The following is a 27,668-nucleotide window of genomic DNA, read 5'->3' on the forward strand; positions in this document are numbered from 1 at the left end:
AAAGAAAAGAAAAGAAAAGAAAAGAAAAGAAAAGAAAAGAAAAGAAAAGAACGGAACGAGAAGACCTAGAGGAAGTAAAGAGCCGGGAGGTTTTCTTGTCCTGTCTCTCATCTATGTGAGCCTCGGTCCTCCTAGTGAAAACTGAGGCGCTTGTAAATCTCCCTGAGATGCATAGACTGATAATGATCGCATCTTACTTTTTTAATTGTTATTTTGAATTTAAACTGTGGAGAGTTTGGGGGGGAGCGGGGCGCTTCTAGAAAGTTGGCAGGAATTTGACATTGGACTAAGACAGGGAAATAAGCTTAGGCAAGAATTTATTTGACTTTGGGCTAGGACAAGACCTTGATCATCTTGATAAGTCCCTGAACACCATGGGACTTTGTTACCTTGTTTGTTCCTTGACCTGGGAGCTGACCTTATTCTTTGCGTGTACCTAGGATGATGTAAAAGCAGACTGGAGAAAACCAAAGCTGCTTCAGCCTCAGAGCTGGCTGGAGTCAGGTTAGAATGTTGTCTAATTGACTTTGTCTTTTCAATCCTCACTCCCTCCCCTGAGATCTGGTTTACCGACTGAACTGGTTTGGTCATTAAACCTATAAATTGCCCAGGTACCAGGTCCAGATGACATTGACTCTCAGCCCAAAGAGCTAACATCAGTTTCAAGGCTAGTGTCCATATCTCTACCACCGGCCTGTTCGTCTTGTTTTGCTCAGTCACAGGGCTGCAAGCAGAAATTTCTTCCCGGTCTTTCATCAAGGACCAATGTTTATCAGCTTGGAAGGCCCAGCTGCCTGTGAATGGTGAAAAACTAAACAGATCCTGTACCCAGCCCTGCGGGATCTGCCGGTGATGCCTCAGGCAAATACAGCTTGTTCTTTAAGCAAGCGTCGAAGGACTCAGAGACCTTGCTCCAGGTTGTCCATGTGTCTCTGCAGCCCATCTGTGCCTTGCTCTGGCTCATGTTCAAGGTCATCTTAGAAACGGAGAGGAGCTAATGCTGCATGTCCTCTTCAACAGCCCTTGCCCTGGTAGGTGATGGTCTGTCTGGTAGCAGCTTGTGACGTCATGTGGCCTTGGAAGGATGCTCAGACAAGATGTTCTGCTCTCCCCTGGGCTGGCCTGAGCAAAGAACCCAAGTTCAGTCGATCAGATGCTCTCCCAAACAACTGCGGCGACTGTTCTCAAGAGGAAAGAGCAAGGGTTCCTTTACTGCTGGGATGACATTGTGGCAAGGTTCTCCAGCTAGTTGTCCAGCTCCCTGGAGGTTGCTTCAGTCCTGCCTTCTGCAAAATGTGGCATGTGATGGGTGTGTGTGTGTGTGTGTGTGTGTGTGTGTGTGTATACACGTGCACTCTAAAAGGGAAATGACTAACCTCACTTTTCTACAGGCTGGAGGCCTTTTTATGGGGCCAGGAGCTAGAATTAAAGATACGATCAGAGAGAAAGTGTACTTGAAAGGGTGGGGAAATGTCTGATTTTCCTTTTTTGTTGCTGTGAGGAAACACTGACAAGAAGCAGCTTGGGAAGGAAATGGTTTATTTGACTTACAGATCACAGTCCATCATTCAAAGATGTCAAGGCAGGAATCTGGAGGCAGGAACTGAACCAGAGATCTCAACAGAAGGCTGCTTACAGGCTTGCTCTTCATGGCTTGCTAAGCTTGTTTTCTTAGGCAATCTAGGACCACTTGCCTAGGGGATGGAACTGCCCAGAGTGGGATGGACCCTCTTTTGTAAATCATTAATCAAGAATATACCCCAAAGACATGCCCACAAGGCTACTCTAATAGAGGCAATCCCTCAATTGAGGTTTTCTCTTCCTAGGTGACTCTAGCTTGTCAAGATGGTAAAAAAACTAACTAGCAGAGTAAAGAAGATGATAACAAAAGGCATAGAAAAGCAGAATCTGGGATAGAGAGATGGCTCAGCGGGTAAGAGCACTGACCGCTCTTCGGACGGCCCTGAGTTCAAATCCCAGCAACCACATGGTGGCTTACAACCATCTGTAACGAAATCTGACACCCTCTTCAGGAGTGTCTGAAGACAGCTACAGTGTACTTACATATGATAAACAACTAAATCAAGAAGAAAGAAAAAAAAAGAAAAGCAAAATCCAGAGTAAAGGATAGTGAGGCACAAGAAGTAGGGTCAGGGTTTGGCCACAGTCAGCTCTTGTGACCCAATGTGAGAATGCTTTGTATGGTTAGGCCATGCTACCCAAATATTTTCTCAAACACTACTCTAGGATTTCTATGAAAGTGCCTTAGGGATGAGGGTTACATTTAGATCTGTGGACTTTGAATAAAAAGACCGCTGTCCATAATGTTGATGGGCCTCGTCCAATCTGTAGATGATTCTGGACAGAAGAAAAGGTCGCCAATCCCAATGTAATTGTCTGAGCACTTACCTTAATTTAGCTAGGCCATGATTTTATTTATGATAAAATAATCTAAGTCTTTAAAAGACCTACCTTGTTAGGTATGGTGGCCCAAACCTTTAACCCATCACCTGGTAAGCAGAGGCAGAAAGTTCCAGGTCAGTATGGTCACCATAATTAGTGCCAAGCAGAGCAGGGCAATCCAGTGAGACCCTGTGTGAAAAATACAAAAGCAACCCCATCTCTTTTAGACTAAGAGATAATTCAGATTACTGGTGGACTAGATCTTTGACTTCACCTTGAGCCTCTCCTGTCAGGCTTGACTTGGGACTTACCAGGCCTCCATGATCACATAAGACAACACAGAATATATTCACATGCTTCTTGGTAGGTCACCGAGGTTAATGACAACCATGGCCCATGGATAGAAGTTTATGTTCCAATTATGACCCCACACATTGTCTAGTAAGCAGTTCAGGTTGTGTTGAGGAAGGCTTTGGTGACATAGATTATGTTGATGGTCACTGTCATTGTGATGACTTCATTTTACAGGGGGAAAGAACCTTCTCCTAAGTCTGGAGGAGGTGGTAGGGTAATATTAACGACAGGGACTTAAGCTGATTCATTGTGCCATGCATGGTTCTGTTTTTCAGGATGCTATAGTTGGATACTTTCTTTCTTTCTTTTTTTTTTTTATAAAGATTTATATATTTTATGTATGTATGTACACTGTCACTGTCTTCAGACACACCAGAAGAGGGCACCAGATCTCATTACAGATGGTTGTGAGCCACCATGTGGTTGCTGGGAATTGAACTCAGGACCTCTGGAAGAGCAGGAGGTTCTCTTAACCACTGAGCCATCTCTGCAGGCCAGTTTGATACTTTCTACCCTACCAGAAAGGGGCTATATCTTTGCTTTGTGGAAACTACAGAGTTAGAGAAATGGCGTTGGGGACAGAGTTAAGGGTCATAGGAGGGTGTGGGTTTTGAAAGTCTTCCAGCTGGCTTATATGCAGATGATTCAGGAACCATTCTACTTGGCAAATTTTCCACTGCATGTTAATTTTCAGAAGGAACTGCAGTGGGTACGAGAGCCTGGGATTGGAGAACTCTCGCTGGGGTTGTTGTGCAGCAAAGGCAATATTCAGAGTTCCTTTTGCATCCTCTCTCTGCACCTCCCACCTCTCCCAAGATTATTCCACATTAGTAACCTAGTGTACTCTCAGGTGTAATTTAAAAGGATACTGCCAGGAAAGCATTGGAAGAAGCAAAGCTGTAATAGCAAAGTGGCAGAGACTGTGACTCCGTAGGCAGACAGCCTTAGGCTTTGTTGTTCCTGTCCTAACCCACGGGTCAGCCTACCCCGGGAACAGCTTCACAGCCCCATCGCAGCCAAGCTTGGGATGATGCAGTTACCATCTGTCTGTTTTCTGTCGGTGAAACCTACTTCCTGGAGTGATGCGCAGGGCTAGCAAAGGGAACAGCATGGAGGGAGGCTGTGGACTTTGTACAGCAAAGGAAGAACCAGGCTGCAGTGCAGCATTCCAGCTGTGCGGGGATGGGCTGGGGGGCGGGGGGGGGGGGGGGGGGGGGGGGGGGGGGGGGGGGGGGGGAGGGGAGGGGAGCTGCTCTCAAAGGAATGTCTCTTTGCTCTTTGACAGATAAAGACAAAACACCTAGAGCCCCAAACACCAGTTCATTCTGGAAAGTCTGAGTGGGCCGGAGAGGCGTTAGATTTTCCGTGGAAGGGAAGGACTGTTGCTATGGAAACCAGAGGATCCTTTTCTGTGATTGGAACCCCAGTGCACTTGCCAGGGCGACTCACTCTGCACATCCATGTTGTTGGGGTCAGAGAGCTGCCTGCATCTCTTTCAAGGGAGTGTTCAAATGCTGTTCTCCTGAGCTTTCCTACATCTGGGTCAGAGTCTCTGGGGGAGGGGGTGAGTCACTTAGAACCCTAAGACACTGAGGCTTACCTACCTCCCCATGTTGACTGGGGTAATATCACTGACTGTAACGGTTCTCAGAAAGACTCCTAGTGCTAAACAAGCTAAGGAAGGAAGTGTCTAACCTGGCTCACAGTTTAGGGGATCCACTCCATCAGGGCGGGACCACATGGCAGCAGGAGCACCAGGCCGCTTGCTGCTCACATTGGGGCCGCAATCAGTCAGGAAGCAGAGAGCTACATGCTGCTGTGCAGATGTCTGCCATGTCTGCCTCCCCTTTCCCTTGTTCATTGTTTTAGTTAGTGTTGCTATTGTTCTGATGAAACACCATGACGGAAAGCAACTTGGGGAGGAAAGGGTTTATTTCACTCACAGTCCTATGCAGCAGCAGTTCTATATAAGCAGGGCAGGGACCTAGAGGTAGGAGGTGATGCAGTGACCATGGAGGGATGCTGCTTACTGGCTTGCACATCACAGATTTATCATCATTCTCCAAGAAGGTTCAGTGTGCCTTCTTATAGAACCCAGGACCACCAAAATGGGCTGCTTCCCCGCCCATCCCCACAACTACTAATTAAGAAAATGCCCTACAGGCTTGCCTACAGCCAAATCTTAAGGAGACATCCTGCCAACTGAGGCTCCCTCCTCTCTGATGACTCCAGCTTGTGTCAAGTTGACAGAACACTAGCCAGCACACTTGCCCTCCCAGGATGTCCGCTCACGGGAAAATGTGGTCCACATTCCACATGGGTCTTCCCATCTCAGTTAATCCTCTCTGGAGGAGACAACAACATAGAAAAGTTCTCTTTTTGTTTTTTGTTTTCGAGACAGGGTTTCTCTGTGTAGCCCTGGCTGTCCTGGAACTCACTCTGTAGACCAGGCTGGCCTCGAACTCAGAAATTCNCCTGCCTCTGGCTCCTGAGTGCTGGGATTAAAGGCATGTGCCATCACGCCCGGCTCTCTCTCTCTCTTTTGATGCTGAGGGTGAAACCCAGAGCCTCAGGTATGCTTGGCAAGGCCTCCACCACTGAGCTATGTGCACCCTCAGCCCAATTAACAGAGTTTAGAGTCTGACCCAGAGTGAAAAGTCTTCCCAAATAGCACATTTCTAGCTCGAAATTTTCTTCCTCCTTCCCTAAAGAGCACATTGTGTTTTTTTTATGTTGTGGAAGCAGCTGATTGACAAGAAATGTTTTCTTTTCTTTTTAAAAACAATTTATTTATTGTGTATACAGAGTTCTGCTGGCATGTATACCTGCACACCAGAAGAGGGCATCGGATCCCATTTCAGATGGTTGTGAGCCACCATGTGGTTGCTGGGAATTGAACTCAGGACCTTTGAAAGAGCAGCCAGTGCTCTTAACTGCTGAGTTATCTCTCCAGCCCCAAGAAATGCTTTCTATTAGAACAAATGGGCTGCCACCACACTAGTGTCACCACAAACAATTCCTGCTTATTGTAACTTTTCTTTCTTTCTTTCTTTCTTTCTTTCTTTCTTTCTTTCTTTCTTTCTCTCTCTCTCTCTCTCTTTGTTCCCTTTTTTCTGTTCTATAGATGGAATTGAGACTCTGTACATGACAGAACACTGTACCACTGAGCTATGTTTTTAGTTCTCTTCAAACCTTTTTTAAAAAAAAAAAAGCTGAATTTCCTATTTATAAAACCAGTACACAATTTTTCTCTCAACTACTTTTTAAAAATCATAACCCTGCCTCTTCAGTACCATTGCTGGAAAGCCAGGCTTATTTTCTCCTAGTTTTCCCCACTTTACATCTGCCACAAATATTATTTCTGAGACCATAGTGTCGCTGTAATTCAGATCTAGAATGTCCACAAAAGGCCCAAATCTTATAGGGTTCATCCTAACCTATGAGGCTGTTGGGTGGTGGAAACTTTGAGTCATGGGACCTGAAGGGGAGTCTTAAGGAGGGGCTCTGGTAGGAGATTACTGGAACTCAGGGTTCTAGTTTCCTCTCTGTTAGTATGATAAAAAACATTCTGACCAAAGGGCGACCGACTGACAGCAGGAAAGGGCTGACGTAGGTTACACTTCTGAGTCACAGTTTATCATTGACAGAAGTATAGGGAAGGACCTCAGGGCAGGCCTGTTATGCCACACAGCATCCTCTCTAACCAGGGAACTCACACACAACTATGTAAGTATAGCAGGGATCATAGAGGGATGACCTATGTCTCAAATAGATGAGGTTAATCAACCAGGTACTGAAAACAAAACTGTGGGCCAAAATAAACCTTTCTTCTTTTTAAGTCAATTATCTCAGGTACTCTGTTATAGTAGTGGAAAGCAGTCTCTCTCTCTCTCTCTCTCTCTCTCTCTCTCTCTCTCTCTCTCTCTCTCTCACACACACACACACACACACACACAAAATATACCTGAGTGTGGAGATGTAGCTCAGTGGTAGAACACTTGCCCAGCCTGAGCAAGGCTCTGAGTTTGATCCTCACCACCATAAAAAGGAAAGAAAGAATATATAAGAATATATAATATATATAAAACATATACTTTCATTATTTCAATGGCTCACTTGAATGCCAAGTGGACAGCAATGTTTTTAAATATTTACTTTTATTTGTGTGTTTAAGCATGTGCATGTATGCCACATATGTGTGGGTGCCTGAAGAAGTGAGAAGAGAGCATCAGATCCCCTGGCGCTGGAGTTACAGGAGCTTGTTGAGCCATGTAACATAGGTTTTAGGAACCAAACTTGAGTCCTCTGCAAGGGTAGGAACTGCTCTAAACCTTGAAGCCATTTCTTAGTCTCCCTCCATTCACCTCATTTTTAAGGGTAATTTTTAGAGGGCTTTTAGGTTCACAGCAAAACTGACAGGATTGTGTGAAGATCTCCCATGCTCTCCTCCTCCCCTTGCCAACATACTCCCCAGATATTAACATCCTCCATTAGAGGGCTACATCTGTTCTTACTGACGAACCAACATTGACACAGCATACAATGGAAAGTGCATCTTGGCTTGTGTATTTCCTGGGTTTGGACACCTGCGTGACAGGCACTACCCATCATTATTACCATACAGAATACTTTTGCTTTTCTAAAAGTGCACTAGGCTCCATCCCCTACTAAGTCCTTGAAACCCTTAAGTGTTTTTGTAGACAAGCATACAATGGGACTTTTCTGACTGGCTTCTTTCACTTAGTAATGTACAATTAAGTTTACTTCGTGCTTTCGGTAGTTTCTTTTTAGCACTGAATAAAGCTGTTAAGTGATATACGTACGAGGTTCTGTTTTCTGTGCTAGGGCACTGAACCCAGGCATCACATGCCCGTCTAGTAGTGCTCTACCACTGAGCCACACCCTTAACCTCCCCCACCCCCATTATTTCAGTGACACAAAATTGACAGGGTTTGGTAATCATTTTAACTAAACAAGTTGACATTATTTAGAGTACCGAGTAACTTAAGGTCTTTCTCATGAAATGCGCACTGGGGCTTTGGGGGACTGCTAAGGTAGTGGTGTATATTTCTCCCTAATGTTGAAAGTTTGTATACAAGAACAGCGGCAGTCTAACTTCATACCAAATAGGAAATCTTCTTTAGGCCTAATTTCGATGTTGGAATCTGGGTATTTCTGACCAAGAACTGTGCTCCAAACCAGTTTCTACTTTTAGCTCAACCACAGCAAATTTCCTTAAATATCTCTGTGAACCTGGCCCCTCCCACATACCAGCGTTGGGTTGGTCAGAATGCTCCCCGGGTTAGGTCAATCCTTGAAAAGTCCCAGAGTTGATTGGCAGGGCAAATAGGAAACCCTTTTGCTTTTCTGATTGGTCGCCTGTAGCTTCGGGTGGGGCGTGTGGGCGCGTCTCGCCCGAATGCGGTGAGCTCCCATTGGAAGATGAAGCCGGCCTTTTCAGAGCTTGGTGCCGTCGCCTAGGTCGCGGGGGGCGGGCCTATTCCCGTCCAGCCTTATTGTCCTTTTCATTGGTCAGATTTCCTGTCATTCAAGAAACTTCGAGGACATTGGCGCAAGAGTTCCCAGGAGGCGGCGGATGATTGGTTGGTTGCTGTTCCCGCCCCCAGCCAGTCGCCATTTTATTGAGGCGAGCCGAATTCCTCACAGCGGCCAAGGCGGAGTGGCGTTTTCGCTGGAGGCTTTGTGAAGGTGTTCGTTGCCGAGACAGGTGAGTCGCGGGCTGCAGGTGAGGGACTGCGCCGCTGGCGACCCGGTTAGTTTCCAGCGTGTCAGCGGACAGGACACCGGAGAGCGGCGGTGGCGGCCTGCGGAAAGGGGCTGGGTCCACTGGATTCCCCGCCTCTGTCGGGCCAGGAGGCGCGGAGCCGGTTGACGTTCGGCGGGCTCTGCGGCGTAGCGGTCCCGCTGTCCCGAGGGAGCGGCCTGGCGTCCCAGACGGACAGAGCCCTCACCGACCCCAGATCGTCGGCGCGCGCGCTCGGCTCTGCGCGCGCTCCCCTTTGGCTCCTGCTGTCGCTCGTGCCCTTGAGGTCTCACTCTCATTGCCACTTAGGATTTTCCCCCGTGGACGTTTGGGAAAGGGAACTGGGGTTGATAGATATTACTCAAGAGGGTCTCTCGGCCCACCATTCGGGCCTAGGACTTTGGACATCGGAGCCGGGAGACGAACGAAGGGAAGCCAGCGGGACAACTGTGAATGTGCTGTGCGGTGACAAGGGGAATCTGGCACTCTGCCTCCAGGGGCCTGGAAGCAGGAGGTTTCCTCCTTTTCCTCTTAATGAATTGGTCCTTTGAGTTTCCTGGTCTATGACACTCCTCCACCCCCACCCCCCGGAAACATGAAAGGAATTTAGGAATTTTGAATGCGTCAAGGTACTTAGACCATGACAACCTATGAGGAAAGTAGTCATTCTTTCTTTGATCATTTGGCTCTCACGTGTACAGGAGGAATGTGCTCTCCATCTCTATGGTAGAATGGAGTGATGTGTACTTGGTCATAGTCCATGATATTAGACTGCTGTAGGAACTGTTGACTTTCAAAGGTGAGACTTCTGGAATCAGCCACCCTCCCCTCTGAGTCACTAGCGTCTGGATGAATGGCTGTCTTACACACATACCACTAAACCTCTCCTTGGTGAATAACTTGAAAATGAAAACCATAGTTTCTGGAACACACATATATTGTGGAGTTTTGTTTGTTTGTTTTTTGAGGGGGCTTTAGTCCCAGCCTTAGAGTGTCCCCCTCACCTCCAACAGAAGATGTACGGGGTGTGCACTTAATTCTGCTTTTAACTCTGAAACATCATGTCATTCAAATAGGCTGATCTGTTAAAACAAAGACCATGTACTTTGTGCAAAAACACATCTGACTTCATTGCTTTGTCATATAACCTGCCAGGTATTTGGTTGAAAAAATGAAACAGTTGATGTTTAAGCTATTAGAAGTCAACAGAATAAATTCCTTCTAGGGAGTAATGACTGGGAACGGGCACAGAGATGATCTGGTCTGCTAAGTACCTTTTGCTTGACCTGGGAGTTGTCTTTGGCTCATGAACATTCACAGGCCTGTATGGCCAACCATGTTTGTATCTGTATATAGATTTTTAAAAAAAGATTTATTTATTATTATATCTAAGTATACTGTAACTGTCTTCAGACACAGCAGAAGAGGGCATCAGAGCTCATTACAGATGGTTGTGAGCCACCATGTGGTTGCTGGGAATTGAACGCAGGACCGCTTTAAGAGCAGTCAGTGCTCTTAACCGCTGAGCCATCTCTCCAGCCCTGTATATAGATTTTTAAGAAGATGGTCACCCCCATTGGATGCTAGATGTTAAAGTATTCCCTCAACTCTGCCTTCTTGGAGTGTGTCTTAGAGTTCCTCAACACTTGATATCCTCAACTCTGAAACTTCCTAGACCTTCTCTGGGTTTTCGTCTTGTCTGCCAGCCAAGGACAACTAACTACAATTTCCTAGGGTTATCAACGTTTTACTCACCCTAAGGAATTAGCTTTGTTTTGTGGAGAACAGGATGTCTGCTTCATACATTTTCAATTCAGGTGGGCTTAGAACAAAATACAGTTATATGTCATGGCATTTCTTCCATGCTTAAGATGACTAGAGGCTGCCACCATAGTGTGGCATTGAGGCTGTGTGTGCTTCCCACATCTCACTTGGATGCTGCAGTGGAAAATACTGTTTTCTGGCAGAGTATCAGAGGATAGCTTAGTGGTGTCCCCTTTTGAAAACAAGACACTCTCTTCCTTATTGGCCAAGCTGTACTTGACTTGTACTAGGAACCATCACTAATTGTGCCATGTATTTTATATGTGTGTGTGTGTGTGTATGTATGATATGTGTGTGTGTGATATGTGATATGTGATACACACATACACACACACACACATATAAAATACATGGCACAATTAGTGATGGTTCCTAGTACAAGTTAAGTACAGCTTGGCCAATAAGGAAGATATATATATATATATATATATATATATATACACACATACATACACACAGATATACATACATTGATATATATATCAATGAGGAATAACTGTTCAACTTGCTTTTTTTTTCCAGGTTGCAGAATTCAGCTACAATGGGGAATGTTTTTGAAAAGCTGTTTAAAAGCCTATTTGGGAAAAAGGAAATGCGGATTCTCATGGTGGGCTTAGATGCAGCTGGCAAAACGACGATCTTGTACAAATTGAAGCTGGGAGAGATTGTGACAACCATCCCTACTATAGGTATATCCATGACTGTGGCCTTTCCGGTTCATAGTTTAGCATGTTACACTTTGATGTGCTACTTTTTCAAAGTTTTCATTTGTGTGTGTGTGTGTCATATGTGTATGCACTTCCACACATTTTCCTCTGTCACTCTCCGCCTTTCTTTTGAGACAGAGTCTCTTTGCTGAACCCAGAGCCTGTCATTCTGACAAGGCAGTCTGTCTGTCAGGCTTGAGGGTCTCCCTGCAGCGCTGGCTACAGACATGTGCCATCAGGCCTGTCTTCTGCGTGTGTGTAGGGATCTGAACTCAGGCCCTCGTGCTTGATCAGCAAGCTCTTTACCCTGTGAGTCATTCCTCCAGCCCCTGATGTGCTTCTTATATCGAATAGTTGTTTCTTTTAAATCTTTGACTACTTCAAGAACATAAACGTTTAAAGCCCCAAATGAAGTTCTATACATTTGTTGGGTTGTTGTGGTTTTTTTAAGACAAGGTCTTCTATTGCAACCAGGCTGGCTTCAAACTTGTGACACTCCCTCTGACATCCTCCTAAGTGAACCACTGTGCCCAACCATAAATATTTCTAAATGCTTCTTAACATCCCTGGCAAGTCCCTCAGCTTACAGGGGATTTGTGGACAAATTTAGGTTACGCACATTTAGCCCTGTTTGCTAAGAGGAAAAGATAGTAAAGTTATGATAATAAGGAAGCTCTACTGTCTACCCTTTCTGTAGGAGTGGAACCTAGTATGAGCCCTAGGTGGGAACTAGCACTGACATCCTCCCTGGCTCCCCTTGGGAGCATCTCTCTGAGCCAGGTGTGCTCCCAGTGTGGCTTAAGACAAGTACTTGAGATGGTCCCCAACTGAAGGAGTTCAGCAATCTATCCTCACTATGAACCAGTGCTAAGTTTTAAGGGCTTTTTAAGAGATTTGTAGAAGCAGTTTTGACAGAACTTAATCTCTGCCTTGTGACTTACCTACAAAACCAGATCTCTAGGCTGGTGTGTGCCTTTGGGCACTGTCTGAGGCTCTTGCTGCCAGGCCTGGCCATCTGAGTTTGTTTCTTGGGACTCCACAAAGTTGCCCTCTGGCCTCCACATGTACGACGTGGCATGTGCCACATGGCTCATGCATGCCTATACACATATATCCGCACAAATAAAACTGAAATTCATACATCTGTAAATTTTTATATGCAAGAATATACAAGTTTTGAATTTTCTTTTAGTATTGAGAGGTTTTGATTGATGTATTTGTAAAATAGGTGCTGTTTCCCAGGTTGCTAATGCAATAGTGTGTGTGCTCACTTTTGATTGTTTTTTTTCTGGAATGCTTTCCCGCCTTCTTCCTAGTGAATGCTGCCCGCCCATTCTTTTGGATCTCATCTTATGCATTATTTCTCAGAGGTTCCTTTCCTTTTTTCTTGCTCTAAGTTTCCATAGTAACTTGAAGTCCTTAATAGCACTTGGAAACATTTGTAGTTTATTGATTGTTCACTGTCTTCTTCCCAACAGAGTAGATAAGGAACCACATGTGTCTTGTTCACTGTCCCCAGCATCTGAGTAAATGCCTGGCCATGTTAGGTGTCTAATAAATCTTTGGTGAATGAACTGCATACTGACGTGATAGTCTGTTGAACTAATGGCCTCCAGTGAGTCACGCCCCTTAGCATCTTTGCCCTTGCATCCCTTCCTTCGTGTGCTGAACTTGCCCATGTGTTTTGCTTTGGCTAGTGAAGCATCACTGTAACTGAAAGCTGCCACCATTAGTTAAGGAAGCCAGGGCTCCTGGGGGATAAAGACCGCTCTACCTGGAAAAAGCGGTCTGGCTTGCTGGCTCTCTAGGTAAAAGCAGCTAAAGAGGAGGTGGAAGCCACTGACAGAAGAGGTACCCTGGAGACTTAACTCTTAAGCTGAGGCTAAAAGGATGAGCTGGCTTCACTAGGTTAAAAGTGACAGCAGCAGGACATCATCTGATCTTAATAACTGGTTTAGTATTCCGTCATATGGCTGTGTTTTAAAGTAATATTCACTGATAAGTCGTTAGGTTATTTATAAATGTTTGTGTGTGTGTGTGTGTGTGCACATGCATTGGAGAGTGCCTGAGCACAGCCTTGGGTGTCATTCTTCAGTCACTACACACACACACACATACACACACACACACACACACACACACAGTTTTTAAGACAGGAATCTCTCACTGGCGTGGAATTCACCTGATGAGGTCAGGCTGGTTGGCATCAATCCCCAGGGATCCTCCTGTCTGTGCCTCTCCAGTTCTAGAATTACAAATCCTCTACCACCCCTACCCACCTCCTCCCTACCTGCCACCTCCCTACCCTCCACTTCCCTACCTGCTACCTCTCTACCCGCCCCTTCCCCACCCTGGGTTTTGGGGATTAGATTTAGGCCCTCATGATTGCAAGTCAATCACTTTGCTTCCTAAGCTATTTTTTTCCAGTCCTTAGTTTTTTGTTTTTGTTTTTTTTTAAATAATTTACTTTATTTTATGTGCATTGGTGTGAGAGGTTGTCAGGTCCCTTGGCATTGGCGTTACAGACAGTTGTGAGCTGCCATGCGGGTGCTGGGGATTGAACCTGGGTCCTTTGGAAGAGCAGGCGGTGCTCTTAACCACTGAACCATCTTTCCAGCCCCCCAGTCCTTAGTTTTGTTTGTTTTGGTTTTTCCTTTTTAAGACACAGTCTTGCTGGGTGATGCTATGAAACCTTAAATAGGTAATCTTAAACTGGCAGCAATCCTCCTGCTTTATCCTCTCAAGTGCTAAAATTTCAGGCTTATTGATACCGTGTCAAGCTTAATTGTTTGTTTTTGTAAATGATGTCAAAGTACATATCTTTTGCTTAGTATTTTCTCCTACTAATTTTACAAGGTTTATATTTTTTATTAGAAAAATAAGTGACTGGAGACATGGCTCAGAATTTAAGAGTACTTACTGGTTTTGCATAAGATCCAGGTTCAAGTTCCCAGCACCTACATGATAGCTTAGCTTATAACCATCTGCCTTCTTCTGTTCTCCCTGGGTACCAGATGCAAATGTGATGTACATGTATATGCACGTGTGTGTGTGTGTGTGTGTGTGTGTATGCAAAATATTCATACACATAATAACTCAATTTTTTTGAGGAATCCATACTTGACCATTGGCTGACCATTGGTATTATAGGAGTGGGGAGTTGCCTGACAACATTTACTGAATAACTTCCGTGGTAATGTGAAATGCCTTATTGTATACTAAGTTGTCATTCAGAGGTATCTTTATTCACCACTTCCTAGCATATTCATTTGAACTTTATTTAGGTATTATTAGAAAGAATTCATTACTCATTTTCAGAAATTTCCTTGACTTTAGAAGAACAAACAGAAGGTCCCAGAGGGTAAAGATGTGGATTTAAGAGGAATGCATAAGGTTTTAATGTGGTACTGCCCAAGCTGTCCTTGAATTCTTTGGGTAGCTGAGGATAGCCCTGAATCTTGATCTGCCTGCCTCTGTGTGAAGTGCTGGGATTACAGCTAGTGTAGATTTGTTTTTTGAGATGTGAAATATTGAATACACAGGCTTGCTGAGGACAGGTTGGATGGAGATGTTAGCGATGTAGGCAAGTCTGCAGCCGTCTGGAGAGGCTGACTCCAGCACACAGGTGGAGGGAATTGTCATTACATACTAGACATTCTCCAGTGTTCTAAAATGGAGAGCGAATAGAGTGGGGAAGAAGATTCTTACACTGTGTGGTGGGAGGTGGAAGTCACTTCTGTGGATGACTTCTTTTTGTTCACAAGTACCTGGAAGCCTTCTGTTAGAGAAAGCAGGGCTGGGAAGTTGGTGATTAGTTGGGTGTTTGGGGTGGGTAATCAGAGCCCGGTTTGAGACACCAGGCACAGTGAATGACAGACAACACACTTCCTTTGTCTTCTCTAACTGGTTTATAAATTAAAAGTACTATTCAAGTGTTAAGTGAAGTTACTTAAAATTGTTGAACCAATGAAAATCCTAATGAAGTGTTTCTAACTTCCCTTCTTAGGTTTCAATGTGGAGACAGTAGAGTACAAAAACATCAGCTTCACAGTCTGGGATGTTGGTGGCCAGGACAAAATTAGACCTTTGTGGCGACATTACTTCCAAAACACTCAAGGTAAAGACTGGAGGTGTGCATACTGAATGTGTCTAAAGATGGGGACTTGGGGTTCCATGCTGGTGCTCTGCTTTGTTAGGGTAGCAGCTGTCCCTGCACACACTGGGGAGGTGTCTTTGTGACTTGGCTCCTCGACATGTCCCAGAAAAAAGGACTTGGGTTTTAACTCCTTTCCTTGCAGAAAGGCTAGAAAACGGTTAGCCTAGTGGAGTTCATCATTCAGTTATTGACGGAGGGATGTTTGCTCTTAGATGAAGTGTCAGCTTTTGAAGAACTTAAATTTAGTCAGCTCCTTTAAATCTGCTGAGAATATCTGAAAATCGAATCCATCAGGAAAGGGGTAGCTGGAACCCAAATCCTATCATCTTGTGTGGCCACAATGCTTCCCTGCTGGCCTCCTGCTGCAGGTGTTGATGAGCAAGCGTGGACACCCACTCAGGTCTGCCCTTCGTTTCCTTACCCATGACTTCCGGGAAGCAGCTCTAAGCCACTGTTTCCCAGGGCTTTATTTCCAGTAAATGGTGCCTGCTGGGTCTTGCCGGTGGAAACAGACTGTCCCATGGCTTTCACACCCGATTCCCATGGAGAATCTCTACAGTATGGTACCTGTGGATTACTCATTTTGGAGTCTACTTAGACTATATTCACTTTTGAAGATTCTGAAGCTGATGGAGTTTTTGTTGCATGTGTTTAACAGTAAAGACTTAGCATTTATCAGTCTTGAGGACAAAGCCCCAGGTTAAATGCCCCTTTATTTCTCAACAATACTCTTTTAGCTATTACACTTGATACATAACTCTATTTGTAGTCATTTTCTTAACTTGTAGATTTTAGGATATCTTTCCTCAAAATAGGTGGTTTTAAAAAACGTTTTCCTTATTTTGAGACAAGATCATATGTAGCTCAGGATGGCCTGGAATTTCAAGTGTAGTTAGCCTCTACTTTCTAATCCTCCCGTCTTTGTCTCCTGGTGTTTGCATTACTTCATTACGTGTGTCACCACACCCAGCTCTTTGTAGTGCTACAGACTGAGCCTAGTTCTCGTTAGGCAAGCATCTGTCAGCAGACCTGTGCATGTGCCAAGTCCTAGATGCTTTCTTTAGTGGGAAACTAAAAACATACAAAGGGAGAGGTGACTGTGATGAGCCCACTGTGCCATCACTCTGTCTCTTTCAGTAACACTTTCCATCCCAGATGTGCTGCCTTTCACTCTCCATCCTTCAGTGGTCATTTCCAACTGATGAGGTCTCTTACTTTTTTTTTTTTTAAACCACAGTCTCCGTGTAATTATCACTTCCAAGAGTAACAATTCTATGCATATCAAACTGGCTTGGAACTCACAGAGATCCTATTACCTCTGTGTTTTACTACTGTGAACGGATACTGGGACCAAGGAGAGTCTCATAAGGACAATATTTAGTTGGGACTGGCTTACAGGTTCAGAGGTTCAGTCCATTATCATCAAGCGGAAACATGGCAACATCCAGGCAGGCATGGTACAGAAGGATCTGAGAGTTCTACATCTTCATCTAAAGGCTGCTAGCAGAATACTGGCTTCCAAGCAGCTAGGACAAGGGTATTAAAGCCCATGCCTACAAAGCTACACCTACTCCAACAAGACCACACCTCCCAACACTGCCACTCCCCGAGCCGAGCATATACAAACCATCACACTCTGTCTCTCAAGTGCTGGGATTAGAGGTGAGTGCCACCACACCTGGCTTTATTCTGCTGAATAATATTGCCATGGTCAGTCTCATGTAACCTAAACTGCTCTTAACCTCACGTGGCTAAGGCTGGCCTTGAACTTGTGATCTTTTTGTTTGTTTGCACAGATATGCACCACCATGCATGCTACATGCATGCATGGCTTTTTTTGTTTTCTTTTTTCTTTTTCTTTTTCTTTTTTTGTGATTGGAGTCTGACTATGATGCCCATACAAGTCTCTTTCCAAATCTTAAAATCAGGTGGTCTTCCATAGTGTTGGGATTCCAGGTATATGGCACCAGCCCTGGCTTGTTCATTTATTGATGAACACTTGGCTATTGTGTACAATATTGCTGTGACTCTTCTGTAGGTATTGGAGATTTTCCTGCTCTGCCTCCAGAGTGCTAGAATTGTGGTGTCTGCCGCTGGGTCCAGCGGAGTTCATAGTTAGTTCAGTTATTGTGATTTACCCATGAGCAGGATGCTGGGTGAAAGGGTTTTCTGTTGTCATTTGTTGTTTTGTACTTGTATTCTGTTGTTGTCATTGTGTGTGTGCTTGCTTGCTTGCTTGGCATGCATGGCCCTAGGTTCAACCCCTAACAGCAACACCACTAGGGAAGATAGATAGTTCCAGACCAGCTTGGATTAGGCAGGGCTCTGACATTTAACATAATTTAAAGAGACCACCATTCTGTGACTCCTAACAAAACAACAGAGTACTCATAAAAATATAATACTTTTTAAAAAAAGATTTATTTATTTTATAAAATGAGCACACTGTAGCTGTCTTTTAGACACACCAGAAGAGAACATCGGATCCCACTACAGATGGTTGTGAGCCACCATGTGGTTGCTGGGAATTGAACTCAGGACCTCTGGAAGAGCAGTCAGTACTCTTAACCCCTGAGCCATTTCTCCAGCCCAAAAATATAATACTGTCGTTTTACTATTAAAACAAACAAACAAAAGACAAAAACAAAAAACAAAACAAAAAAACCTTTTGAGGCTGGAGAGATTGCTCAGTGGTTAAGAGCACTGGCTCCTGAGTTCAATTCCCAGCAACCACATGGTGGCTCACAACCATCTGAAATGGGATCCAATGCCCTCTTGTGATGTGTCTGAAGACAGCAACAGCGTGCTCACATATATAAAATAAATAAATAAATCTTAAAAAGCAAAATAAAACACCCCCTGTCCCCTCTCATTTTATAATGACATGCACTTGTTCTATGTAGTCCAGGCTCACTTAAGACTCAGCATCTTCTGGATCTTCCCACTGCAGCCACCCTACCTGAGTTAGCCAAATTTGTCCTGTTTTGTTTCTGCTACAGGATTAAACCCAGGGCCTCAAGCATGCTAGGTAAGCACTCTGCCCCAGAGCCCCTAGACACACATAAACTACTTTTAAGCTTACTGGCTTAAATACATTCACAATGATGTACATCAAAACTGTTGCCCATCTTCAAAAGCTGTATCACCTTGTACAGCTGACATCCAGCACACATTACACAGTGGCCCTCTCCCACCTTGAGCTCCTGGCAGCCACTGGGTTTTATACTTTGATGCCTATGTGCTCGGATGCTGTCAGCCCAGTTTCCCCAGATGAACTCACTGTCTGCTTTTACCACGAGATCCTAGTGCATGTGGTAAAGATTGAAGGGTCAGGCGTCACAGAATGGTGGTCTCTTTAAATTGTGTTAAATGTGAGAGAGGGCCCTGCCTAATCCAAGCTGGCCTGGAACGCTGCTGTTTTTCCTTGTGTGTTAAGCCAGCAAGCATGTCGAGCCATGCCCCCAGCTCCTTCTCACTCTTCCTCTAGTTGTCTGCTGAAATCCTTTTAAATAAGGCATTTCCTGAATATTCTATACAAAGAAGCCAGGAAAAATACTTCAGTCTTCATTTTCAGAAAAACCATATCACTTCCATGGTGATATATAGATTTTACATTGTGATTTAGTGTACTGCAAATAGGATACATTTTTTGGTGCTCACTAGAGTTTGTATTTGTTGTGGAGTTGTTCAGCAGGTTGGCCACTTTGAACCTTTTATCTGTAATAAACTACAACAGCTGGGTTGAACAACAGCTGCTAAGAAACCTTAGGAAAGTTAAGTCATTTCTTCTGCCACCATTTCCTCATCTTAAGACGAGGATAAAGCCTACTTCCCAAATCCTGGGCTGAAACAAAATTAATTTTGTAAAGTTCTCAGTTGTGTGGCTGAGGCAGAAGCACTCAGAACTCCAGACAGACATTGTTCTCTGGCCACATTTCTTTTCCACACTATTCAGTTTTCACATTTAAGCATCAAGCTGAGGAGCATTTTGTTTTTCTATTTGTAACAAGCCTAATTTTGTAGGATTTCTGTAACTGTTGCTTTGATGGCAGGAAGTAGCTGTGTTCTGAGACTGAGGGATGGTAGTTTGGACTCTTTATGAAATAGCGAATGGGAGCTGTGTGAACAGTGGACTGGCGCTCTCTGGCTGGCCAGTGTCTCATCTGCAAGGAGTCTTGGATGCTGCCTCTGTATTGTCTGCCAACTTCCCAAAGGTCAGGCTGTCTTTTAATTTAAATTGTTTTCATCAGTCTGTTGAGTATGACAGACCTTAATGAATGCCTATAATTCTCCATTAAGACATCAAAAGCTGGGCCTGGTGCTACAGGCCTGAAGTACTCAGAATGGCAAGGGAGAATCACAAGTTCAAAGTCTGCCTGGGCTACTGAAGAAATTCAAGACCAGCCTTGTCAACTTTGTGAGATGTTTAAAAAAAAAAAATTTTTTTTTTTTTTTTTTTTTTTTACCCTGAGGATGTAGCTCAGAGCTTGGGGCTAGAATGCTTTGCCAGTGTGCTGGAGGTCAGCCCCATGCTGGCTTACCTGTTAGACTAGAATTTAGACTATCTGATTTCCTAACTGATAACTCTAGAGTACATAAAATGGCTCTTTAGTTTTGACATGGATTTTTCCCTTTGATTTGTGGGTTCATTTTTGGTGGGGAGGGTGGCAGTTTGAAACAGGTTCTCTCTGTGTAACCCTGGCTGTCCTGGAACTCAATCTGTAGACCAGGTTGGCCTTGAACTCAGAAATACACCCACCTTTGCCTCCCAAGTGCTAGGACTAAAGGTATGTGCCACCACCATTCATTGAATTACTGAGTGGCAGTTTATCTCTCAAAAGAAAAGAGAAAGGGATACAAAGAAAACAGGTTTATTTCTCAGTTTACCTTCACACAGAACCATATTTATTTCTTTTGTTCACACATACTTTTTTCTACAAGTGTAGCTAACATGATAAATATAATTGCATATAATATATTACATATATACATTATACATATGCATAATACATCACAATATAATACATAAGATATATTACATGATATAATACATATAAAATAATATGATATATATATTCCCCTTACTTGCAGGGTGAGGGGCAAGGCTGAGATCAAATCTAGAACCTTCCATATGCTAAGCAAGTGTTCTTCCACAGGGTCTTGATATGTAGGTGAGGCTTGCCTGGAACTCATGGTCCTCTAGCGATGTATGGCTCCTCTACAAACTCTTCATGTAGCAGTGTGCCTTTTCTCTTATATGTAGTCATTCTGATGGTGGTTTCTTCGATAAAGACTTGCATTAAAATAATACAAAGTAGGACCTACTATGAAATTATTTAATTTTTTTTCCAAGACAGGGTTTCTCTGTATAGCCCTGGCTGTCCTGTACTCACCTTGTAGGCCAGGCTGGCCTTGAACTAACAGAGATCCACCTGCCTCTACCTCATGAGTGCTGAGATTAAAGGCATGTGTCACCACACACAGCTTCTATTTTAATTATTTTTTATTTTTTATTTTTTTAAGATTTATGTATTTTTATTTTATAAGCCTTGGTGTTTTGGCAACATACATGTCTGTATGAGGGTGTCAGATCCCTTGAAACTAGAGTTACAGACAGTTGTGAGCTCCCGTGTGGGTGCTGGGAATTGAACCCAGGTCCTATGGAAGAACAGCCGATGCTCTTAACCATTGAGCCATTTCTCCAGCCCCCTATTTTATTCTTAAGGAAAAAAATATTTTATTTAAAATACTCTATTTTAAAGCACCTGATTTGGCTCTTGATTTCAGAGGACCCTATCCATGGCCGCTTGGGTCTTATTCACATGAACGACATCACCTTGATGGGCGTATGCAGTGAAGGACATAAAATTCTCCTTGAGTTAGGAGTAGCAAAGTGAGAACATTCACTTGTGCTCTGTGGGTTTTGCATTGTCAGCTAAGGCTCTGCTTGAATTTAAGGTAGCATACCAAACCTGTGTGGGTAGGGTCTTGAGTTTTCCCTTTTTAATCTGATGTGATATATCAGACACAGCCTTGACTTACAGGAAAATTCTAAGCATGTCAGAAGCCTTGAGAGCTCTTGTCTGCTGGGTAGACTGCCTAGAGGGCCTGGGACACACAGAGGCAGGGGCAGAGGGCCAGGCCCGGTTTTCTCCCTTGGACAGTTGTGAAATCTCTGTTATCTGACCCCACGTCCTTCTCTCTACCAGACTCTCTCCTCCTGCAGTCTCCCCCTGAAAAGTGCCCTGAGCTGGGCACAAGCATCTCTAGCAGTGTTCTCTCGGCAGCTCACTGTGTCTTCAGTCCCTCTGCCTCTGTCCTGTGGACTTCCTATGGGGTTTTTCTGCTGCCTTCTGTTTCCTCATGGACCTCTTCAAGGCACCTTGACCCAGTCGATGGCTCTTCTGATATGTGTAGAGAGCCGTCAGTTTCTGACCAAGTGTTTTCTTCCAGGCAGTTTCCCCAGTTGAATTACTTGACCTGGCGTCTGATATCCTGCTGACTGTTTGAGACCTTCAGTGTGCCGGCAGCTTAAGAGTGTTAGGGTCCAACACTGTAGTGTTCCCACCACAATTGGATTGATGTCCAGAAGAATCTGCTTGTTTTCATTCACATCCCAGAAACAGAGTAGCTGTCACTATTGGTTGTTCAACTTAGGATCCAGAAAGTTCTTTGGACCGCTGGGTCACATTTTTGTCTCAAAGGTCTTGCTTTTATTCAAACATCAGCTCGTTATTGTTATTGTCTTTGTGGAATACTGACTGAGTTGCTGCCCACCCCTGTAGATTCTTCCTGCTTTACTGCTTCCTCCGCCAATATGGCAAGCCTATACAGGTTTTAGTCCTTCCTTTAGTTATAACGTGGTTCTTTCTTCAGCCTGCTCTGGCTTTCTCACCTCCTGAGATTTCTCTGCTGATCCAGTGGGAGCTACAAGGCTGACACTCACTACCCTGAGCTGGGCTGCCTTGCACAGTTAAAACTCTTACTTTGATTATTTAAGGACACAATGACTTCTGTCATCAGCTATAGCAGGGTGGTGCCCCCCCAGCCACCCTTACTTCCTGCTGGGTGGTTATAATTTGGCAGTTTTCACTCTACTAGCTGGCTTAATAGCTTGTGGGAATGAAGCACAGGACTCAGGATAGACTATACTTGAAATTACAGTTGTATTACAGCAAAAGGACATAAATGCAGCAGTGAACAGGAAAGACCATAGAGGGTGCCTGCCAGCCACTGTTCCAGGATTCAGGGAGCAACCCTTTTCTGCTAGCACATGGATGTGAGATAGTAAACAGTGCCGCCCCCAGGGAGGCCTGTGTGAGCTCCTCAGAGCATTGTTTTATTGGGACTTCATTACAGAGGCACATGGAGTGAATCGTTTGACCATGTGAGCTAAACCCCAGCCTCCCTCTTTCCCCAGAGGCAGTCTTATTAGTATAAACTAGCGGGTAGGCTCCCCACCATCAATGACTCCCCATTGAAGGTTCTGTCGACAAAAGGACAACCAAAGTCTTTACTGTGGGTATCCATAGATTCTCTTGACATCCTCACAAATGTGACCTACAAATGTTGAGGGTTTTATAACTTTCAGGTGCCTTGGGTATGTATGGAAGGACAAACAATTTCCCTTTCTGTCTCATAGGGACAGACTGCTTTCACATGGCTTGGAATGTCCAGTGGCATCCAGCACTGTTTGCCTGGGAGCTGCCGCTTTGACTGTTCAGTTTTCTGTTGCCTGTCCTTCCTTCAGGCCTCCCTCCCTCAAGCCCTTCTACCTGCTTTCCTGGGACCACTTCCAAGGCAGCATACCCACTCCTAGCCTTCAGGTCTCTGTTTTAGAGATCATCCTTAAACACTGTCACTGTATACACCATGTTCTTCCAAAATCCTTTTCCCCTCTGAGATGGAAATTTAGTGACTAATCACTAACCATAACTTTTCTTTGTTCTTTCTGGTTAATCTGGTGAAGGGCTGCAATCCTTCTGAACAAGACAGTGAGATGAGTGTACAGTAAGCTTCCTAGCTTTGGAGATTATATAGACTTTCTAAAAAGAATGATGGGAAAAAAGAAAAGGAAAAAAATGGAAACAGAGTCTCACAATGTATTAATAGCTCAGCCTGACTTTGAACTTGTAGGTGATACTTCTGCCTCAGCCTGTGGAGTGTTGGGGTTACAAGCCTGCACCATCTTCTTGTTGCCTGCCTCCAGTGAAGCCTCGCTGTGAGCAGGAGCAGCTGTGTGGATATATGAAGAGCTGCTCTCTCCAGGGCCATGTGCTAACATGCTTGGGATTTCTTCTCAGGTCTGATTTTCGTGGTTGATAGTAATGACCGAGAGCGGGTCAACGAGGCCCGGGAAGAACTGACCAGAATGCTAGCAGAAGATGAGCTCAGAGATGCAGTCTTGTTGGTGTTTGTAAACAAACAGGTATGTGCTTGTTGGCTTTCTGAACACTGAGACTGAAGTGTACTGCCAGATGGCACACTTAAATATAAGATACCTAAATTAGATGTCTGCCTCCTCCTCCATCTCCTTTTTAGAATGTCATATACCACTCCATAAATACTAATGGAGCATCTGCTAAGTTCCAGGCTCTGTTGCAGGTATTGTGTACTTAGCAATGAACAAGACACAGAAATTCCTGCATTTGTGTTTGCTTTGTAGTGGGAGGAGAGGCAGTTAATTAAGACTACTTAGTCTGTCTGGTGCTAAGTGGTGTGGAGGAAGGGAGTGCAGAGTGGCTGTGGGAAGTGCTGGGCATGACTTAGTCTGAGCCAGGAGGGAAGGAGCTGCAGGTTCACAAAGCAGAATGAGGAGTGGACACACAGGGAAGATTGGATCCCTGGAGGTGACCTTTGTTCTCGGGGCTGTGCATCCCCTTCCTCCATCCTGTTTGCAGCTGAGATTGTACAGTAAGGACAGTGCTGCCGTCAGTCTTGTCACTTCACACTTGCCGAAGGCAGTTCTTCATGTCACTTCCTCTCCATAAGCAGGACTTCCTGTGGTGGCTGGATCCTGATGAACTCCCTGTTACTGTGTGGTGCCGATAGGGTCCCAGGCAGTTTCACTGGACAGAACATTCTTTAAGGAAGAAAATCATGGCTTTGTTTTTAATGATAAAAACAGAACAAGCCAAAGTTTAGAATGTCAAATGAAACCTTTTTCCTGTGTGCACGTGAGCGTGTGAGGAGCCCTTGGGACTGTGTGGCTGGGAGTGGGGCAGCTTTCTCACACTGTGACTCACCCAGGCTGTCCAAAAACCAGTATTCCATTAAAGAAAACCAGTGTTACATTCTGAGTGCTACCTTCCATTCCTTTAGCTTTGATTGTCAGATAAAAGTCAGATTTCTTGAATCTCTTTCCAGAGACAAGACTTTGTATGCCTCTATAAGCAATTATGTGATTGTAGACCCTATTTAAGTCCCGGAGATGATGGTTTGCATTGTTTTGTAGCCTCTATTCTATTTTTTTTAAATTATTTTCTTTATTTACATTTCAAATGCTATCCCAAAAGTTCCCCATACCCTCCCCCACCCCTGCTTCCCTACCCACCCACTCCCACTCTCGGCCCTGGCCTTCCCCTGTGCTGGGGCATATAAAGTTTGCAAGACCAAGGGGCCTCTCTTCCCAATGATGGCCAATTAGGCCATCTTCTGTGTAGCCTATATTCTTATTTAGCATCTGTTTGACATTCTTCCATATCAGTACATCTAGATCTTCCCTTGATGCTAATATATTCTAGTTTAGTTTTAGCTTACTGTATTCTTAGGTATGGGGCAGAGAGAAAAGAGAAAGATAACTAACTGCTTTACATTCTAGTTAAAAGAGACATGTTGTCATGTAGTCAGTTACCACACAGAGTAAATAGCTTTTATCAAATGGTTTACACATAGGGATGCTATAATAAAAAAGATGAAGTTGACCAGTTAAAAGAGGTCCCGAAGCCTGGCAGGCAACAGTGGTAGCCTTGACTCTTCTATGGAAGAAGGGGCACTTTGGCGAGGTTTTGGTAGGAGGATGTGATCTGAAAATAGGCCTTAGGGGCAAGCACAGAATCAGGGTGACCAGTGAGGAGGTTATTTCCATTACCCAGGTGAACTGTGGTGGGGTCGGATCAGGGTGTGGTGGCAGAGAGAATGGTGAGAGGTGGTCAGATTCAGAGTTAATTCTGATGGTAGGACTGTTGGGATTTCCTGCTGTGTGGACTGAGAAAGAAAAAGCTAAGGTTTTGGGTCTGAGCTACTGAAGTAGGACGGGGTATCTTTCAGAGGAAGATCCTGTTGCATTGCATGAATCCAGGTTGGTAAACTGTTTGCTTGTTTTCTTTAAGGATCTTCCTAATGCTATGAACGCAGCAGAGATCACAGACAAGCTTGGCTTACACTCCCTTCGCCAGAGAAACTGGTACATTCAGGCTACCTGTGCGACCAGTGGAGATGGGCTTTACGAAGGCCTGGACTGGCTCTCCAACCAGCTCAAAAACCAGAAGTGATCAGAAGCAACCCATTCCCCATGCATTGTGGCAAAGCCAGCTGGCCTTTCCCGTGTGCATGTGAGCGTGTGAGGAGCCCATGGGGCTGTGTGGCTGGAGTGGGGGCAGCTTTCTCACACCGTGCCTTATACACACTATACGAAAACCAGTATTCCATTTTAAGAAAACCAGTGTTACATTTTGAATGCTACCTTCCATTTCACTAGCTTTGATGGTCATTTTTGCTGAGGCCTCCCAGGGTGTGATAGCCAGAGTGTCTCTGGCTGGAAAAGAAGAGAGCAGGAGCCAGACAGGTCCTGTTGTTGCCATCCTGGGTCTGGCCTCTGCATGTACCCAGAATTCTGTTGGGCTTCAATGTCCTTTTATAAAAAGAAAGGAAGGATCTGTCATTCTTCCCATTGTGCCAAAGCTAGCAGCTCACTGGTAGTGCTTTAAAGCTCTCGAGAAGAAAAGATGTGTTATTACCACAGGTGTGAAGAGGTTCAGAGGGAATACTTCCCCAAAGTTCTGTTAGTTCAGACTGACTCATTTAGCTTGTTTTAGCCCAAGGAATCAGTGACCTTTTTCATTAGAGTATCAAGACTGTAACACTAGAGAAGTTTCCAGCCTGTTCCATACTTGCCAAATGGAAACTCTGTGGGCTGCTGGCCCAACAGGAGGCCAGGACTCTTCCCCTGAACCTCACGGTCCATGGTGGAGTGAAGGTCGGCTGGAGGAAGTGAAGGGAGGTAGCTCTTGTGTTCTGGCGTCATGGCTCAGGCCCTCGAGGCTGCTGCTCCCACTTCTCTGCTCTGTGCTGAGTGTTCTTCACACGAAGCAGACAGTTGTCCTGGGTGGAGTTGTCACTGTGTCCCGTTGTCCCAGTGTACTGTAGGCTTTTGGTTAGTATCTGTTTCCAGAACTGCACAACCATGAGTTCTGAGAGTCCGTGAGAAAGTCAGGTTAATGTAGGAGATGATGTTCCCAGTGGCCCCTGGTACTCCCTGGGATGGTGCTAAACTTTGCTCCGAGAAGCATCTTTTACTTAGACTGCTCTCGAGGCATAGGCTCCCTCCTCAATGGCAGTGGCATCTGAAGAGTGGCTTGGAGATGTGTGCTGTGTTGTCTTGCAGATGTAGTGATAGGAAGGCCCAGAGAGGAGCTGGCTTCAGCCCTAAGCCCTTCTGGCCACACAGCTCTGGGCCACATTTGTCCCTAAGCCCTTTTACTGCTTAACGTTTTAAAACTCCTTTCAGAAAAACTTGATCCCTGCTACAGGAGGGGGAACACAAACTGAACTTCAAATAAATATTGTTCATTGGTAACAAAGTTATACTAGGAAAGAAATTCCATGCCATTGTAAATGTGGGCTGTAATGTTTTTCTTTAAAAAGTATCTTAAAGAATGTTCATTGCAATACTGGTGACTAAGTCCAGATGTGATTTTTAATCACAGATGAATTCCTGAGAAATGTTGAAATTGTACACCTCCCATTGGCTGGGAGCTCTTGCCCTTTGTAATTATGCTTAGTGTGCCTGGCCTGGTGCTGGGCTTCGGTAAACATGTGGTGATTGGTTAGACAATAAAGAACTTACTGGGAAGTAGACATGGTCATGTACTCCTGGATGTCTGAGCTGGCTCAAGTCTCTTTCCCCTGATTTCTGACTTTCTTCTAAAACCTTGGGATATGCACCCAGGACACACCAGGACATGCCGCACCCTCAGACCCCTGCCTGCCTCCTTCCTGGCACCTCACACGACATCTCAAGTGGCCTTAGAACTGAGATGTCAGTAAAGTGCAAGTTAGGTTACTTCACTAGGATTTTGAACAGAGACCTGGTCCTGGGAAGCCATTTTCAAGTCTAGCTTGCCCTGCTCTCCAGCCACTCACCATTAGCCTTGGTGTGTCAGAGCCTGTCAGCTTGAGATGCCAGCACTGACCTCAGAGGCTGAGGAGTAAATGTTCCATGCCTTTGAGTGTCTTGCTC

The 27,668-nt window shown here is 44.7% G+C and overlaps 1 protein-coding gene across 1 annotated transcript; it reads left to right on the forward strand.

The window, feature by feature from the left end:
• Positions 1 to 8,388: 8,388 nt before the first annotated feature.
• LOC110331324 (ADP-ribosylation factor 2) lies at positions 8,389 to 27,290 on the forward strand. Its single transcript, XM_021211810.2, has 5 exons — positions 8,389 to 8,485; positions 10,868 to 11,034; positions 15,059 to 15,169; positions 23,512 to 23,636; positions 25,540 to 27,290. The coding sequence occupies exons 2-5, from the start codon at positions 10,887 to 10,889 to the stop codon at positions 25,699 to 25,701; spliced, it is 546 nt and encodes a 181-aa protein (XP_021067469.1). The 5' UTR covers positions 8,389 to 8,485; positions 10,868 to 10,886; the 3' UTR covers positions 25,702 to 27,290.
• Positions 27,291 to 27,668: the final 378 nt, after the last annotated feature.

Source organism: Mus pahari, chromosome 14 (genome assembly GCF_900095145.1).
Source record: "Mus pahari chromosome 14, PAHARI_EIJ_v1.1, whole genome shotgun sequence".
NCBI classification, from domain to species: domain Eukaryota; kingdom Metazoa; phylum Chordata; class Mammalia; order Rodentia; family Muridae; genus Mus; species Mus pahari.

Excerpts from the sequence above, each read along its gene's own strand:
- LOC110331324 (XM_021211810.2), top strand. The coding sequence starts at position 10,887 with ATGGGGAATGTTTTTGAAAAGCTGTTTAAAAGCCTATTTGGGAAAAAG. Across the intron at positions 11,035-15,058 it reads GACAACCATCCCTACTATAG|GTTTCAATGTGGAGACAGTA; the intron begins GTATATCCATGA and ends TTCCCTTCTTAG. Across the intron at positions 23,637-25,539 it reads TGGTGTTTGTAAACAAACAG|GATCTTCCTAATGCTATGAA; the intron begins GTATGTGCTTGT and ends GTTTTCTTTAAG.